We start from the raw sequence: 16,997 nt of genomic DNA, 5'->3' as shown, positions 1-16,997 counted from the left end.
TTAATATCTGTATATTACCATGGGCACAGTTCAGACATCTTGACATTAAAGACTATATATTTGTTAAATATTGTAATTTAGTTTTCATACTCACCCTAGAAAATATACATGTTTACCAGTCAGTAATGGTTTAATTACATGTATGAAGAAATATTGTGTATAGTTTTCTTTCCTAAGACAGTTGAAGAATAGGAAGTATTGGTTTTAAATTGTTTGAGTTTGTTTGAGTTCTCGTTGTAATGAGAACTCCTCCTTGGTATTTGATATTGTTCTTCTACATATTTAGTTGAAGATACTATTTCTTAGTGATCGCAGCATGTAGGTACGCAAGGCAATGATTTGTGTACCAGCAGTGTTTATTGTGTTACTGCATGAGCAACCAGAATGAATGACAGCACACTATCTTGCACTTTGTTAAGCCCTGCGCACACTACGTACTGCATGGAATATGGAACTGCAATGAGTAACTTCTCACCATCTTAATTTTTAAAAATGTATTTAGTCTTTTTCAGTGTTAAAAAAAAGTTAATTAATTAGTCCGGTTTATAATATTTTTCACTCTGAAACGTGGTAATCAAGCCAAGCTTAAAATAACATTTGGTGTGACTACAGATTGGACTGAATTTTCTTAACAATGGCTTGAGATTTATTTTTATTTTTTCAGAGGTAAAAAGGTTAAGAAAACAATAACCGTATAAATAATGTTTATTAATAATAAGATTTATGCATATGATGTTGATAATTAGATTGATACAAAAAATGCATCATTAAAATTTGTCTTTTTTTTCTTTTTTTTCACCTTTTGACTTGAAATATATTTAGAGTTATTTACACATGCTTAATTCAAACTGGTGATAAAATAATTTGACCCATATTCTTTTATCTTTCTCAATTTGTAATGTTGATTGCATTTTCTTCTTGCAGACTTCATATTCCATGCACAAACATTAATAGGACTATTATACTTAGAGTACGTTAAACAGGAATGCCGACCTTCAAGCCAGATGACCTTGAACTGCCTGACGCAAGTCAAAACTGATGACATCACGTCCTGCAAAATGGCCTGCTTATGCACTTTCTAACCTTGCACATTCACAAACATAACTGATTCATTAGACTGGAAATTGCAAATGTTAATATTTTAAAATTATTTAGTTAAATCTGACTGTATCACCAATCTTAGTTGATGCATTTGGTCATTGTGAAAGATTCAGCTTCCCAAGATTACTTGGGATGTAATTAGTTACTCAAAAAGAAGTGGTGGGGGAAACCCACCCTAATTGACATACAAGTATACTTATTATTATCTCGTGGTTTTTGTTTTTATGTTGCACATTTTAATTTTATTTAAAATATTTATTTTACAATATGCTGAAAACATGGTTCAGACTGTTTAACATGAACACCAAAGAGATCCAAACACTGGCACAGTTTAAATTAAAGTAGCACTATAAAATATTTGTTTTATTGCTTCAGTATAATTTTACTTAATATGAAATTGATAAATTTAAATGACATTTGTTCATCAAGTGACAAGTAATTATGTAGCTATTGGGTCATTTCAGATTACAGTGTCATCACAGGCTTAAAACAAGACCTTAGATTTTTACCATTTGGATTTGTTATTGTATAAATAAAAAAATTCCCCAGTAATTACCATAAATAAATGTCAGATGTAGTGCTAAAGTTTTGTGTGGTTTAGTGCAGAATATATTTATACAAATATTTAAAAACTATTAGAAACAAGCCACATGAAAAATGTGTGTAATAAAACTATTAAAAACAAGCCTTATATGCAAACAATGTATGTAATAAAACTTAAAAAGAAGCCACATGCAAAATATTTATTAAAAGAAAACTATTATAAACAGGCACTTGCAAGATGTATGTAATAAAACTATTAAACACAAGCGACATGCAAAAAGTATATAATGCAAATATGACAGTGCTGCTTTAACAAGTATTTACATGAGCACCAAAATTTGCTGTAATTATTTGATGTTTAATTAAAGCTTAAATCTTTGTTTATCAGACGTCTTCTGTGAACAACTCACACCCCGAGACGCTGGTCATTAAAAACGTGACGATGGACGATGGTGGTTGGTACACCTGTGTCGCCCAGAACTCCATCGGAATTGAGTATGGCAGTGCCTGGCTCACGGTCGTGACGGAACTTACTAGTGAGTACAGATTTACTCTCTTCATAAAACTTGATATATGTGATTAAATGTGATGCAGGTATGAATGAAAGGGTAAAAACATACAGGCTACGGATTTTACCACAGCACTGATGTCATGTGTTGAGGTTGTCCTCCTTACTGGCTGTTCTGCCCTAACATTGGATGTTGTCGACAACAAGAAAAATGTAGTGGTGCCCTTCCTCGTTTGCCACCACCCTCTATCCATTCATACCATGTTGTATATCTATCCTTAATTGTGAAAAAATAATAAATTTTTTAAAAAGAATTTGCAGTTTGGAAAACAATTTACAAAATGTTTCTCAATTTTTAATAAACAAACGAGCAACCTGTTCTTCTTTTGTGCCCCTCCAACTTACCTTGGTGCCCTAATGTTTTATATTAAACTGAAGGCAACACTTGCTATGTCCCCAGAAAGTAAAACAGTTTTGCCTTATGGCCCATCCAACTTGCCTTGGTGCCTTAATTTTTGTTACCAAACTGAAAGCAACAGTTGCCGTGAAAGCCGCCCCCCCCCCCCCCCCCCCCCCCCAAATTAAAAACGTTTTGCTTTGGTGCCCTAATGTTTGTTACTAAACTGAAGGCAATACTTGCCATTGCCCCAGAAATGAAAACATGAAACTACAGGTAATACTGATAACGATTTGTTGTTATTTTCAGGTGAGTTGACAGGTAATACAGGTAACACTGATAACGATTTGTTATTATTTTCAGGCGAAACGACGGGTAACACTCGTAACGATTTGTCGTTATTTTCAGGTAATACAGGTAATGGTCGTAATGACTTGTCATTGTTTTCAGGCGAGACGACAAGTAATACAGGTAACACTGATAACGATTTGTCATTATTTTTAGGTGAGACGACGGGTAACATTCGTAACGATTTGTCATTATTTTCAGGTGAGACGACATGTAACACTGATAACAATTTGTCGATATTTTCAGGTGAGACGACAGGTAACACCCAGATGTTGCGAGACCACAACTTGGAGTCTGCGTTCACGATCCCCATCATCGCGGGCGGCTCCTGCGCCGTCGTCATCTTCATCGTCGCCATTATCCTCGTGGTCGTCTGGCAGCGGCAGAAACGCCTACAGAACGTACCCTACAAGAAACGGGTCATCATCATGCGCCAGGTTTGTACAGGGTTGTACTAGATCACTCTGATAGCTTGAAATTAAAAAAGAAAAACCCCATAATAATCTCATCGGCATTGCCAATTGCTGTGATTAATTGCCAGAGCTGTATTTAATATTTAAATATTTGGAATAGATCATGCAGGTGTTTTTTGTAGGTTTTTTTTTTTTTTTTTTTTACACAGCAAAACACAATGGAAATCCCATAACCTCTGTGTTTTAACTTGGACTGTAGAACTTTTATATTGATATTTATCTTCATTTCATAGACTGGCCTCGGTGGCGTCATGGTTAGGCCATCAATCAACAGGCTAGTAGGTACTGGGTTTGGATCCCAGTCGAGGCGTGGGATTTTTAATCCAGATACCGACTCCAAACCCTGAGTGAGTGCTCCGCAAGGCTCAATGGGTAGGTGTAAACCACTTGCACCGACCAATGATCCATAACTGGTTCAACAAAGGCCATGGTTTGTGCTATCCTGCCTGTGGGAAGCGCAAATAAAAGATTTCTTGCTTCTAATCGGAAAGAGTAGCCCATGAAGTGACGACAGCGGGTTTCCTCTCAAAATCTGTGTGGTCCTTAACCATATGTCTGACGCCATATAACCGTAAATAAAATGTGTTGAGTTTGTCGTTAAATAAAACATTTCTTTCTTTCTTTTTTCATTTCATTTATATATTTACCATTGTATGATGCCCAGTAGCTGATATATTTTTTGTGCTTGGGTGTCGTTAAACATTTATTCATTCACGTTTTAAAATAAATGCGTAATGTATAAGGTTTGAAATTGCAGAATGACCTGTACTATCCGAACAACAAGGACCCGGATGCGATAGCGCCTGGCATGCCCCTCATCATTCCTCAGGTTCGAATCGAGGGCTACTCCACCCGTCGCAGACTGTCATCGGACGTCACTGAGGTGTCCGAGTACGACATTCCTCTAGACAAACAGTGGGAGTTCCCTAGAGAAAGGTCAGTCACCGGTGGCATCACTACTATGATATGTTATGTTACGTTTATTAATGTTGTTTCTTTAATTATGTTACATTACGTTTACGTTTACATATACTTGCCACGCCACGCCACGCCACGCCACGCCACGCCACGCCACGCCACGCCACGCCACTCTTATTCGGTAGACCTATTGGGTGTTTTCATGTCCCACGACTGGTGTATCAATGGCCATGGTATGTTCTGCAGGGATCGAAATTAACGACGGCACTGGCGGCAATTGTCGTCGTTGAGATATAAATTGTCATAGGTAGAGCTGCCAATATTTAACATTTGCACAATTAAATATGTCTACATACAGCAAAAGAACCTTTCAGTCATGTTTATTTGCTGCAAATGTCACTTTTTTCAAAAACTGCCATAGGCAGGCCCAAAATTTCCATTGGTAAGCCGTTTCACCCATGGCAATTCTTTTTAAAATTGCCGTGGGAGACAAATTCTTAAGTTCGAGCCCTGATGTTCTGTCCCTCCCTTCTAATGGAAACATTTTGTGGGTTTCCTCAAAATTACCAAATGTTTAACATCCAGTTGTCAATGATTAACTCTTTCACCACTAAGTTTTACAGCCTTGACCTTCCCTGCACACTGAGTTTAAATAGCAGATTTATGATCATGTTTGTTAAAGGATAAAACTACTTGTTTTATCATTAATTTTAGTTATAGGCTATACATTTCCAGAAAGGTGAATGGACGGCTGTTTACATAAAAAAAAAAAACTTTAAAAATGTTATATTCAACAGGTATAAATCTGGTAATTACAGGTAAAATATGCATATTACTCACCTATTGAGTAGGTAGGACTGGTAATTTAAAAAAACAACAGTACAAATGTTTTTCTTGTTGGATAATTAATTAACATTCCAGTTATAATTTTAAAAATATATTTACAATGCTTTTGCAAAATTAACAAGCCATAATAAGCTTTCATTTCATCAACAGAAACATCATACCACACACCTTTATTGTTAGCAGGATCTGTATCACGCTTTTTTTTGGCATTCATATTGGTAAATTACACAATTTTTCCATACACTGTATTGGAATAAAATAGTGAAAAGTACTCTATGGCGTTTGTGTTGACGTCAAACACTTTTATGGGCCCCGGATTTTTAGTAAACGTTGATCTGCTGGTAACCGAATATGGCTCATGTGTCCAGGTAAACTCAGGCGCGTGGTAAAACAGTGGCAAGTCATCTTGTAACTCGTCATCGGTATCATTTTCTTCTAAATTGCCATGTTGAATGACATTTTGTTCACGATCGCCAATCTCGATTAAATCAAGTGCACCAAAGTCCATATTATCCCACATTTCATCATCGGAAAACTCGTCATCTGAATCGCAACCATTGTTTTCAACAGACGAAATTTTTTCACCTCGGTTCATGTTTAATTACAGTCAGAATATCAGTATAAACTTGGAAAAACTCATTAAAAATTCGCTAGAACATGGGCGCAGCCATTACAGTGTGTCACATGGCAGCTATGGTCGCGCAAGATTTTGTCTAATTATAATATTGACGCGTCACTCGGCGCCAAATATGAACAGGTGTTACAAGCTGCTAAACCGGCCTGTCGTGCTGAGAGGCACTGGATATCGCTAGCCGGTATACCGGCCTGTCGTGCTGAGAGGCACTGGATATCGCTAGCCGGTATACCGGCCTGTCGTGGTGAAAGAGTTAATATGTGAATGTGGTCTAGTGTAGGTAAACAATGCAAACTTTTATCTTTAAACAAAATAACCATTTACTGGACCCCAAACAACCATGTGCTGTGGTGACCATAAACATTTGGTAATTCTGACATAAAGTGTGAGAGGACACCCACTACATTTTTCCATTAACAGAAAGGAATCTTAATCTTATATACACTTTCCCATAGACAGAACAGCACATACCACCATGGCTTTTGATATAAACCAGTAGGGAGACACTGGTGTGATACAAAATCGGAGAATGGTTCCACTGAGGTGGTTTGATCCTACAACCCAGGCACCTCAGGTGTGCACTCTACCCACTGAGCCAGATCTCACCCCTCTCTCTCTCTCTCTAGACCAAGTGTCACAATGACTGTATGTTGGAGGCGAGGCAGCTGCGGATGGCACAGTGTGGTGCTTGTGTGTTTTCAAACAATGCTTCCCTTTCATATAAAGAATAATTACATACCCTGTAAGTGGACCCTCATTATGGTAATCTCTTGCTAAAATGGCCATGCCCATCTGCGCTCTGTGTCATTTGACCTTTAGTGATTATTTAATAGATTGTTCTTGTTTTTTATAATTTCAGACTTGTGTGTGGTCACCGGTTAGGAGAAGGAGCTTTTGGTCTTGTTGTGAAGGGCGAAGCTCTCGGTATCCAAGGACGACCAGGAAAAACTACAGTGGCTGTGAAAATGTTGAAAGGTTTGACAACGTTTGTTTACCTATTGATACAATGAATGTTATTTTCCAGTGAGTTACTTAGCATAGTAAACTATTTGTGAAGATTTCTGCCAATTTTATGATATTTTTCATTCTTATGAAAATCAGTGTTCAAGTTGTATACAATAATAATACAAAAAACATGGTGTCTAGTTGAAGAGTAGTTGTTAAAAGAACATAAAGTTTGATTTCAAATAATTAAACATGTATATGTCACATGCAAGATATAACTTGTATTATATAGTTGCCATGGTAACACAATTCAAAACTGAAAATTGCTAAAAGTTACAAATAAATATAATTGTTTTTGTTTTATTTTATTTCCTAAAATATAAGCATTTACAATACTTCTCCTGAAAGTGTTTAATTCCATCTTTAATACTGTTTCTGTTGTGATGTCCAAGTGTTTTGTTCATAGTGTAAACCTGACAATTGTTGTTTTGTGTACAGAGGACGCGACCGATCGTGAGATGACGGACCTCATGTTGGAGATGGAAGTGATGAAGGTGATCGGCAGCCACAAGAACATCATCAACCTGCTTGGATGTTGTACTCAGCGAGGTATGTGCTGTCCTGCCATCACAAAGATGAAAATTCTGTGCACTTATATATATATAAAAAATAATAATAAATTCCAGATTTTGGCACTGATGCAAAACTGTTCCTCTTGTTCATTTTAATAAAAAGCACACCACTACCCCCTTAGTTTTCAAGACCCTGAATTAATTTTTATCCCTGTGACAGAAATGGATGTAGGGTGCAGTTTATTGTACATTTTGTTTTTATTATGCTGAATATAGAGTGATTTAAGAGTTCAGAGCTTCTAGATTCTGGTAGCCCCACTCCCATGGCTAGTAATATTCAATGTCGGGCTAGTAAATAACTACTATTGCCATGCCCGATGGCTAGTGAATTTTTGTAGTTGGAGTTTTCCTTTACTTTCACTATTATCATTACTGTCAGTTGTTTAGATAGGTATTTCTGTATTGTGTTTTTTAAAAACAGGTCCTCTATATGTGGTGGTTGAGTATGCTCCGAATGGAAACCTGCGCGACTTCCTCAAGTGTCACCGCCCACCTAACTCGAATTATTCCACGTCGGGGTACGAGCGGCCCATGACTGACCTCATCGTTCAGATGGACGACTTCAAACCACTGACGCAGAAAGATTTGATATCGTACGCCTACCAAGTGGCACGTGGGATGGAGTACTTGGCTTCCAAACATGTGAGTGTATTTTGTTTGATCTTTGTTTAAAATGCAGGTGGGGTTTTTTTGTTTGTTTTTTTGTCCTTTAAGTTTAAATAGATTCTTTTCTTTTTTCAAAACTTTATGAAGTCTTCAGGGAAAATTTTGTTTTTGAAATCTTGATTAGTGATATTTTTTGTCAATTGAAAATTGATTAGCAATTACTGTTTAATGTTTTAAAATTGTGCAGCAATCTCAGAAATTTGCATAGCAGATCGAAATGCGATACTGATAAAAATGTTCCCGTATCATTTTACTTACAGTTTCTTAGAATATTAATTTTCATAAATTTCATGTTTTGTCGGATTGCATGTTTTTGTTTGTCTTCATGGTTGTAAAAGTTAAAAATATTTATTTTTGTCCAAATTTACCAGAATGTTTCGTTTAAAACTCACATTTCTTGAAAATGCAACACAAAAATGTGTTTTGTTACAAAGAAATACATCAACCACTTTAGCAGACGTGTTTTTCTGCTCGATCTAACTGAACGCATTCTTGGTTATTCCATAATTCATTTTTAATCAAAAAAAAGATTAAAAAAAATTCATTTACATTTCTGTGTGATGTGAATTGACATGTTTATAACAAGAATTATATTCCACTTTTCAGTGTATTCACCGTGATTTAGCAGCCAGGAATGTGTTGGTGAATGAAGATTTTGTTCTTAAAATTGCTGACTTTGGATTAACTCGCAATTTGCAGAATGTTGATTACTACAGAAAAACCACAGATGTAAGTATACAAAATGTTGGAAAGAAGGATGTTTGCTAGTGTTAGAATGCTAACTTGAGGTTAAATTATTGGTTGTTCGAATCTTTCAGTAGAGAAACCAATTTGTTTGTTCTCAATCCAACCTGTGCTTCACCAAACCTGTGCTTCACCAAACCTGTGCTTCACCACTGGTTTTAACAAAGGCTGTGGTATGTGCTGTGTTGTCGGTTTCCTTTGTAAGTTGTTCCCAATGGGCTATTTCTCGTTCCAGCCAGTGCTCCACAACTAGTGTAACAAAGGCCGTACTATCCTGTCTGTGGGATGATGCATATAAAAGATCCCTTGCTGTTTATCGAAAAGAGTAGCCCATGAAGTGGTGACAGCGGGTTTCCTCTCTCAATATCTGTGTGGTCCTTAACCATATGTCTGATGCCATATAACCATAAATAAAATGTGCGTCATTAAATAAAACATTTTCTTTCTGTAAGGTGTTGTTTATATGTTTTTTGTTAACAAAGAGAGAAACCTGTCCAAGTGGCCACTTGTATTATACACACACCTGGCATATGAAGGCCCCTTTGGTAATTGAAAATTGATTAGTAACCACAGGTGTAGGAAGGGGGGGGGGGCGCGGGGGCGCAGATGCCCCCCATTTTTCAGATATTTTGCTTTATATTTACTTTATAATAGTGTAAAGGTGTGTAAATATAAAAGTGTGCCCCCCACTTTTTGGCATCTTCGTACGCCGCTGGTAACTACCATTTAATGTTTTAAAATTGTGTAGTGATATCTGAAACTTTAATCGTGACACGATACTGAACAAAATGTTCCTTGTTATTTTTAGTTTTACGTTTAAAAAAATCTTTTGACTATCAAGTTTTAATGATGTACTGATATTACATATGCCTCCTTTTTTTATTAGGGTCGACTTCCTGTCAAATGGATGGCACCAGAAGCCCTGTTTGACCGCAGATATACCTCGAAAAGTGACGTGTAAGTATTGTCATATTTATTACCGTAATAGAGCAGCTTGACCCATTTTCTTTTTCATACTGGTAAATGGTACCCAAATTATTGTTTTCTTAAACAATGGGATTTATTACCAAAAGTGTATATATGTATAGATACATACATACATACACATTGGTTAATAAACTTTAAAATCTTGGTGAGTTTTAAACTATACATAATTAAGTAATAAGCCAAGACACACCAAGGAACCTATGGGAATGGGGGGTGGGGCTGGGGGGTGGCTGTTCCCCCTCCACTTGAGGACGAAAATGTAAGATTTTTTGTGTGTTCTTTTCTCAATATGAATAAAGATAAAAATAAGGCTTTTCACCCCACCACCAGAGGTGTCCACCACCCTCCCTCAACTTCACATATCATTCCTATGGGACTAAAATACACCCTGTGCTTTCAGTGTGTTCAAATGCAAGGTTTTCAAACATTAAATTAATTTATAAATTTTTATTTAAAAAAAAAAATTTTTTAATTTATTTATAAACATGTTTAGTTTGAACGACCTGTTGATTTTAAAAATATATATTTAAATTGAAAGACCTGTTGATAATGTTGGGGTTAAATACTATGTGAGGTTGATTAGATACTGTAAAACTGTCAATGAGAGTACACTGGGTTGATTCATTCTGTATGGGAAACATTTTCTAGTCCATGTTCCTCATAGCGCTGGCAGACAAGTGTAGACGTGACGAGCGTCGGCAAGTGTTTTGAAATGATCATATGAGGGTTTGGTGGTTTGTGGGAACTGAGTGATACCATGGAGGTCAAGGTGAATGTCCGCCCTCGTGTATGTCTTGTTGTCATGGTGATGGCCCGTGTTGATATCTTCAACAATCGTACTTTACATTGCATGCTGTAACCGTAGTTAACATTGAGGTAATCGTTTGTGAAATATCTATTGCTCACCTTTGATTGACCAATAAACTGGTGTCACTGATCTAAAATATGATGGATGTTTGGTGTGCTATTTCAGGGCTCACCCTAACATGACCGAATTTAGCCGATTGCTAATTTTTATACAAAGCAGCTGCAACATTTAGTCTTGGCTAATAAAATATTCCTTAAATTAATCACAGTTTAATTAATTTTTTCAACGGACATCAGCTGTCCTCAAACTAGTGCATATTCCCCTAAGGATAGTAGTCTGGTCCAAACATCCCAACAGCCTAAGATTCTTCTACTGTGTACTCCAAGTTTTCTCCATTTTCAAGGGCTCACCCTGTACATGGCTAAATTTAGCCAATTGCTATTTTTCATACAAAGTGGCTACAACATTTAGTCTTTGGCTAATAAAATATTCCTTAAATTAATCACAGTTTAATAAATTTCTTTTCAACATCACCTGTCTTCAAACTAGTGCATATTCCCCTAAGGATAGTAGTCTGGTTTGAATATCCCAACAGCCGATGGGATGGCCTAAAAAATATTTACTGCTCACTAAATATACAAAAATCCTGACATTCGTTTCGTAAAATCAGTATGACACAAAGCTCGTATAATAATTTCTATATATAAAATGTTTAAAATACAACCAGTGTGCAGTGTGTTATTGTGTATTTCAGATGGTCATATGGGGTTCTGTTGTGGGAAGTATTTACGCTGGGCGGTAACCCGTATCCCTCGGTTCCCGTCGAGAAGTTGTTTGAGTTGTTAAAAGAAGGTCACAGAATGGAGAAGCCACCATATGCATGCAGAGAAATGTGAGTACAATATCGATAATAACAGTGACATTTGTATTGAACAAAACGGTGTGCTTTAGTGGTGTTGATAAACAAAACAAACTGTTGAACAAAACGGTGTATGCAGTATGGAATTCACATTGGAGTAAATTGGTGATTTTAACAGGTATCGAAGAAGAAAAACAACTTCCATAGGCTTGGTAACAAGCATTGTAATAACTAAAATAAGAAATACTTAAAAATTAAAATGGTATGCTTTATGTGGTAAAAAGAGTAAGTATGCAAGTTTTATGGTCAGAATAAAGAATAAAATAGCCAGTATGGTATTTAGGTTTATTATTCATTTACATTAATTAAAATTTGAAACAGTTAATTACAAACAATATAGAAATCTATCTAGTGTTGATTGATTGTGATTCAGTTACCAGTTGTCAAATTATGTTGAAGTGTTAATTGATTGTAATTCAGTTACCAGGTATCACATTATGTCGAAGTGTTGATTGGTTAAGTGTTGATGTTTGTGTTTCAGGTATCACATTATGTCGAAGTGTTGATTGGTTAAGTGTTGATGTTTGTGTTTCAGGTATCACATTATGTCCAAGTGTTGGGAGGAAAACCCAACAAAGAGACCGTCCTTCCAGCAGTTGGTGGAGGACATCGATAAAATCCTCACGTTGTCTCTAAATGATGAGGTATGTACAGCTTTAAGCTTTTACAGGTTTAGATACCACCGGAGGTACCAGAATATATCAAATATTCAATTTATTTATTATATTTATTTGTAAATTAGTAATAGGGTGGGGGAATTTTATTACAAGTGTTGAAAAAAGCGAAGACTAAAAACAATTGTAAATAAAAATGAGTAATTTTTTTAAAAATTGGTTAATATTTAAAATACAGTGAGTAATTTTTAAAATACAGTCAGTTGAAGGTGGGGTCTTTTTTGTGTGGATGTGGGAATTTTATTATACGTGTTGAAAAAAGTGAAGACTGAAAACAGTTGTAATTAAAAAGTGAGTTTAATTTTTTTAAAGATTGATTAATATTTAAAGTACAGTGAGTAATTTTTAAAATACAGTCAGTTGAAGGTGGGGTTTTTTGTGGGGTGGGGGTGGGGGTGTTGTTGATTATTATTTAACAAAATGTAATGGGTGTTTCATCTATAGCTAAATGTGATCAACAAGATTTAAAATACCCAGTCAAAGATCAAGAGGCTTTTTTGTGTTTTGGGGGTATTTAAAAATAAAATTTCTTTTTAATTATTTATTTGTGAGCAATTTTCCAACTGTGTTTGTAACTGTGTTTTAAAATCTCTGTGTCGTGTTGTATTGCAGGCATATCTTGACCTGGAGCCGGCCACTGTGACACCCATGAGTACGTCAGACAGCCAGTATTCCTCCATGTCTCACAGCAGTACCAGCAGTGGGGAGAGCACCATTGTATAGTGACTAGTGGGTCGTCCACGGCTGGTGGTAGCAACACCAGCATTTTGGTAGTACCAGTGCTATTGTTTGATGATAGCAGCAACCATCGTTTGGTGTCAGCGGTGCTGTTGTTGGATGATAGCAGCACCATTGTTTTGGTAACAGTGATGCCATCGTTTGATCATAGCAGTACCATTGTTTAATGGTAACAGCATCATCATCAAGAGAAGTTTGACTACATTACAATGTTACTCTATTAACACTAGATCACAAATCAAGAGGAGTTTGATTACATTATAGTGTTACTCTGACTATCACCAGTAGATAACATTTCAAGAGGAGTTTTGTTTCTATTACAATGTTACTCTGACTATCAACAAATCAAGGAGTGGTGCTTTTCCGTTATTTTTGACTCGACTATAACTTACAACGGATGAGTCAAATTGAACTATGGTGTTTTTGACAAGACTAAACTTGTACAACAGTTGTGTCAAATTGAACTGGTGTTTTGACCATATTTTTGACTTGACTATAACTTAAAACAGATTGTGGATGTGTTGCCTACAGCTACCACTAGTTTTGTCAAACAGAGTTCTACCATTTTATTATTCAGACTATGAACAACCATGTTTTGGTTAAATTGAATTGCGGTGTTTGGCATTTATGATTGGACTATAACCACCACAACATGATCAGGGGTGAAAAAAAAAATCTGATTTTGTAACTGAATTTCAACATTTAAAAGAAGGAATTTTTATTTCACATGGATATAAGAAGACATATTCATCAGCAAAATATCTTTGACAGAAGAAATGTTTTAACTAAAAGAGTGCTATTTCGACATACAGTCGACGATCTTTATGACTGCCGTCACATAAACAAGGTGTAATCCAAAGCAAGACTGGACTTTGTTGGCTACCTTGAAGGAATTTATGTGTAAATTATGAAGGAAATATTTTGCAAATAATTCTGCTTTTGATTTTTTTTTGAATTTTTTTTTTTTTGAGCTGTAAGAAGTCTGATCAACGACAGTGTGTAAATATATGCAGACTGCTCAAGGACTAGAATTGTTGAGTCGACTTCGATCAATAAGGTTTATCATGAATTTCGTATGGCTACATCCGAACAATGTGTGTATATTTGTTACAATTGTAGCAGCATGAGCTTATGGCTGTTCCAGAATTAAAAGGGGGGTGGGGTGGGGTGGGTGGGCCACATCTGCATTGAGTGCAATGTAGAAAATGTCTATGGCCATAAACATGTCGTGGAAAATAAATTGAATATTTTCACAAAAAAAAAAAAAAAAGGTTCTGTGGAGAATTAATAATTTGATGGCATTGGTGATTGCTATGGGCAATTGCAGGGATTGGGTTTAAGGGTAGGAGGATATTTTTTGTTATATGCCCATCACCCACGAATAAACTTTCATTTAAAAAAAAAAATATGTGGAAAAACCGGCTGATATAAAATAAAAGTCACAATGCCTCTCTAAAATAAAAGTCACAATGCCTCTCTAACTAGCCAATCCCACCGATTGTGTTTGATTCTAGAACAGCCTCTGTATAGAGTATATGGTTTGCTACCCCTGTGTGCCAAGCTCATATCATCTGTATATTTTATCACAACACATTTCTAATCATGGTCCCCAGTCATATTTTACGCAAAATACTGTTCACGTATGTGTCCATATTAGAAAATAAGAGCATTTTTAGCTTGTTACAAAACCACAAAATGTTTTTAATAATTTTTTTATTGTCATAGTTTTTTGTGTGTGTATGCTTTATTATTTGTCTATTGCACTGTTTTGTTTTTTCTTGTCAGTTCAGTGCCATTACAACATATGAACTGTAGACAGGTTTTCCAGTCAATTTCCCATTTGTGAACATGTCCATGACACGGAAATCATTAAAAGAATTCATGAATAAGATGGACATACGCTGGGTAGTTAGAATTGAGCTTTAACTTGTAAGAATTAAACTGTACCAACTTACATTATTAAAGGGTACAACTGTTATATTTCACATGTTTATATCATCTTCCTTAATTCATTCATCACGTTTTAGACCAGAGTTCATTTTCTGGTATTTAGGTTTTGTTTTTGGCAACCCAGCAGTAAATTTCAACAAATTTAGCAAACATAAATGATTTTGATCACCTACCCCTCTATGTCTCCATTGGCAACCCTCAGGTTTACAATGGAACAACCGAGATTAACATAATATTTTCCATTGGTTGTTCATTCAGTTTTAGATATAACAATGATACAGGAATTCAGTGATAAGAAATGCAGTTTTTTTCTTCTAAATCGTACATTAGTCTTAAGAAAGAATCTATAAGCTAATTGAGCCATGATTTGAAGTTTGATAGAAAGCAGTTGAAATTCATATACTAGTATTCATTCATTTCATTCATTCAACAGTTTGTTGTTAGGTTGTCAAGTGTTCTGTGCTATGAAATTATATCTAGACACTTGTTGTTATTTCCCAATCCAACCAAATTAATTTTTTCAAGATGCATTATAATATAACTTGTGCATCACATTATTTTCTCTCGTTAAAAAAAACTAAAAGTTTTTCCTCCCCCCTCCCTCCCAGCCTAGCTTCCCTCAGTTCCATTTCGGATGTTTTGTCTGACAAAGTGTGAATAAAGATTACCTTTAAAGGTTTTCTACTCATTCTAAACAAGAAAATATATTTAATATGTAAGTTTAATCGTGGAAATATTTTATTAGTCGGAAACATCTACAATACAGCAAACTCAGGAATGTCCCTTTAATACAGTGTGTAGCTTGCAACTGAATATAGACCATTTTATTTTCATAATATAAGAATTAGACTTCCATATCTTTGCTCTCCCTCCCTCCCCGCTTCCCGCTTCAAACCCAAACACCTCACAAGAAAAGGGTACCCCCTTGAAACAAAAAGTGTAATATATATGTTTGTAAACTTGTTTAGTTTATGAATACCTTGAAATTGAAGAATATATTATGAGTAAGAATTGATGTTCACTCATATGATGGGTGTGGGGGGGAATTTGCTAAGATTTAAAAAGAAAACGTTTGTGTTTCTGGGAATATACCCAGTTGTTTTTAGAATACAGTGCAGGTAGTCTTCTTTTTCTTCTCCAGTATATTCCTTAAGGTTCAGATAAAGTATTATGTATGTGCCTCGACATATTAATTTTTAAAATCAAAGATACATTAAAAAAATTAAGGTCAGCCCTTTTTTTCTCTGTAAAATACTAGAGTTTTTAGACCTTACTGAGTTAACTCGGATGAAAGTTGGCTAACAAGTATAGATAATTTGGTTGGATTGTGGAGTTTAATGTTGTCTTGCCATGCATTTATAGTGGACCACTGCCAGTTTGCAATATTTGTATACATAACATGCATTTAATTTTACATATTATTTCAGTTTGTTAATTGTTAATTTTTTAACTAGCATTAATCAAACGACATTTATAGACCACATTCGCTCATTCCCTGCCATGTTGTTGCTTTATGTGAAATTTTATGTCGGTTACGTGGACTGTACACTAGGTTGGCATTTTATTTACAGTTGTTTATTTAAAATGTTTTGGCTGCACAGTGGGACCCATTTAATTATAGTCATTTGCATACTAATATGTACAGCGTATTCTCAATAATTAAATATCATAATTACTTATTTTAAATACAATTTAAATTTTTTGTATAAGTGAATGATGGATGAATTTGTAGGTGATGCAAATTTCAAATGACTTGATGTAAAGTTTGTTAAAGTTTGGTTTGTTTAATGACACCACTAGAACAGATTGATTTATTAATCATCGGCTGTTGGATATTAAAACTTTTTTTAGGGATTTTTTTTACATAAGGACTTACAGTGAAAACCCACTACATTTTTCATTAGTAGCAAGGGATCTTTTTATATGCACCATTCTAAAGAAAGGATAGCACATACCACGGTCTTTGATATACCAGTTGCGGTGCACTGGCTAGAATGAGAAACAGCTCAATGGGCCACCAACGGGGATCGATCCTAGACTGACCATGCATCAGGCGAGTATTCTACCACTTGGCTACGTCCCGGCCTGTCGTGTATGTACAGCAGTATCGATCACTACAGGACCGGCGTTGTGGTTAGGCCATCGGTCTACAGGCTGGCAGGTACT

General features: G+C 35.6%; 1 protein-coding gene across 2 annotated transcripts in view; it reads left to right on the top strand.

Annotated features, from left to right (window-relative positions):
• LOC121383252 (fibroblast growth factor receptor 4-like) overlaps window positions 1-16,712 on the top strand; it is a 75,378-nt gene extending 58,666 nt beyond the window's left edge. For both annotated transcript variants that reach the window (XM_041513153.1, XM_041513152.1), the window contains 11 exons: window positions 2,033-2,180; window positions 3,144-3,334; window positions 4,128-4,306; window positions 6,628-6,743; window positions 7,212-7,322; window positions 7,767-7,987; window positions 8,618-8,740; window positions 9,642-9,712; window positions 11,305-11,442; window positions 12,005-12,113; window positions 12,756-16,712. In XM_041513153.1, coding sequence (XP_041369087.1) covers window positions 2,033-2,180; window positions 3,144-3,334; window positions 4,128-4,306; window positions 6,628-6,743; window positions 7,212-7,322; window positions 7,767-7,987; window positions 8,618-8,740; window positions 9,642-9,712; window positions 11,305-11,442; window positions 12,005-12,113; window positions 12,756-12,866 — 1,518 coding nt within the window. In that variant the 3' untranslated portion in view covers window positions 12,867-16,712. The remainder of the gene's footprint in view (window positions 1-2,032; window positions 2,181-3,143; window positions 3,335-4,127; window positions 4,307-6,627; window positions 6,744-7,211; window positions 7,323-7,766; window positions 7,988-8,617; window positions 8,741-9,641; window positions 9,713-11,304; window positions 11,443-12,004; window positions 12,114-12,755) is intronic.
• Window positions 16,713-16,997: the final 285 nt, after the last annotated feature.

The sequence above is a fragment of the Gigantopelta aegis genome, chromosome 10, assembly GCF_016097555.1.
Source record: "Gigantopelta aegis isolate Gae_Host chromosome 10, Gae_host_genome, whole genome shotgun sequence".
Taxonomy (NCBI): Eukaryota; Metazoa; Mollusca; class Gastropoda; order Neomphalida; family Peltospiridae; genus Gigantopelta; species Gigantopelta aegis.
Note: the sequence above shows the minus strand (reverse complement) of the source record. Positions and strands in the feature narration are given on the sequence as shown.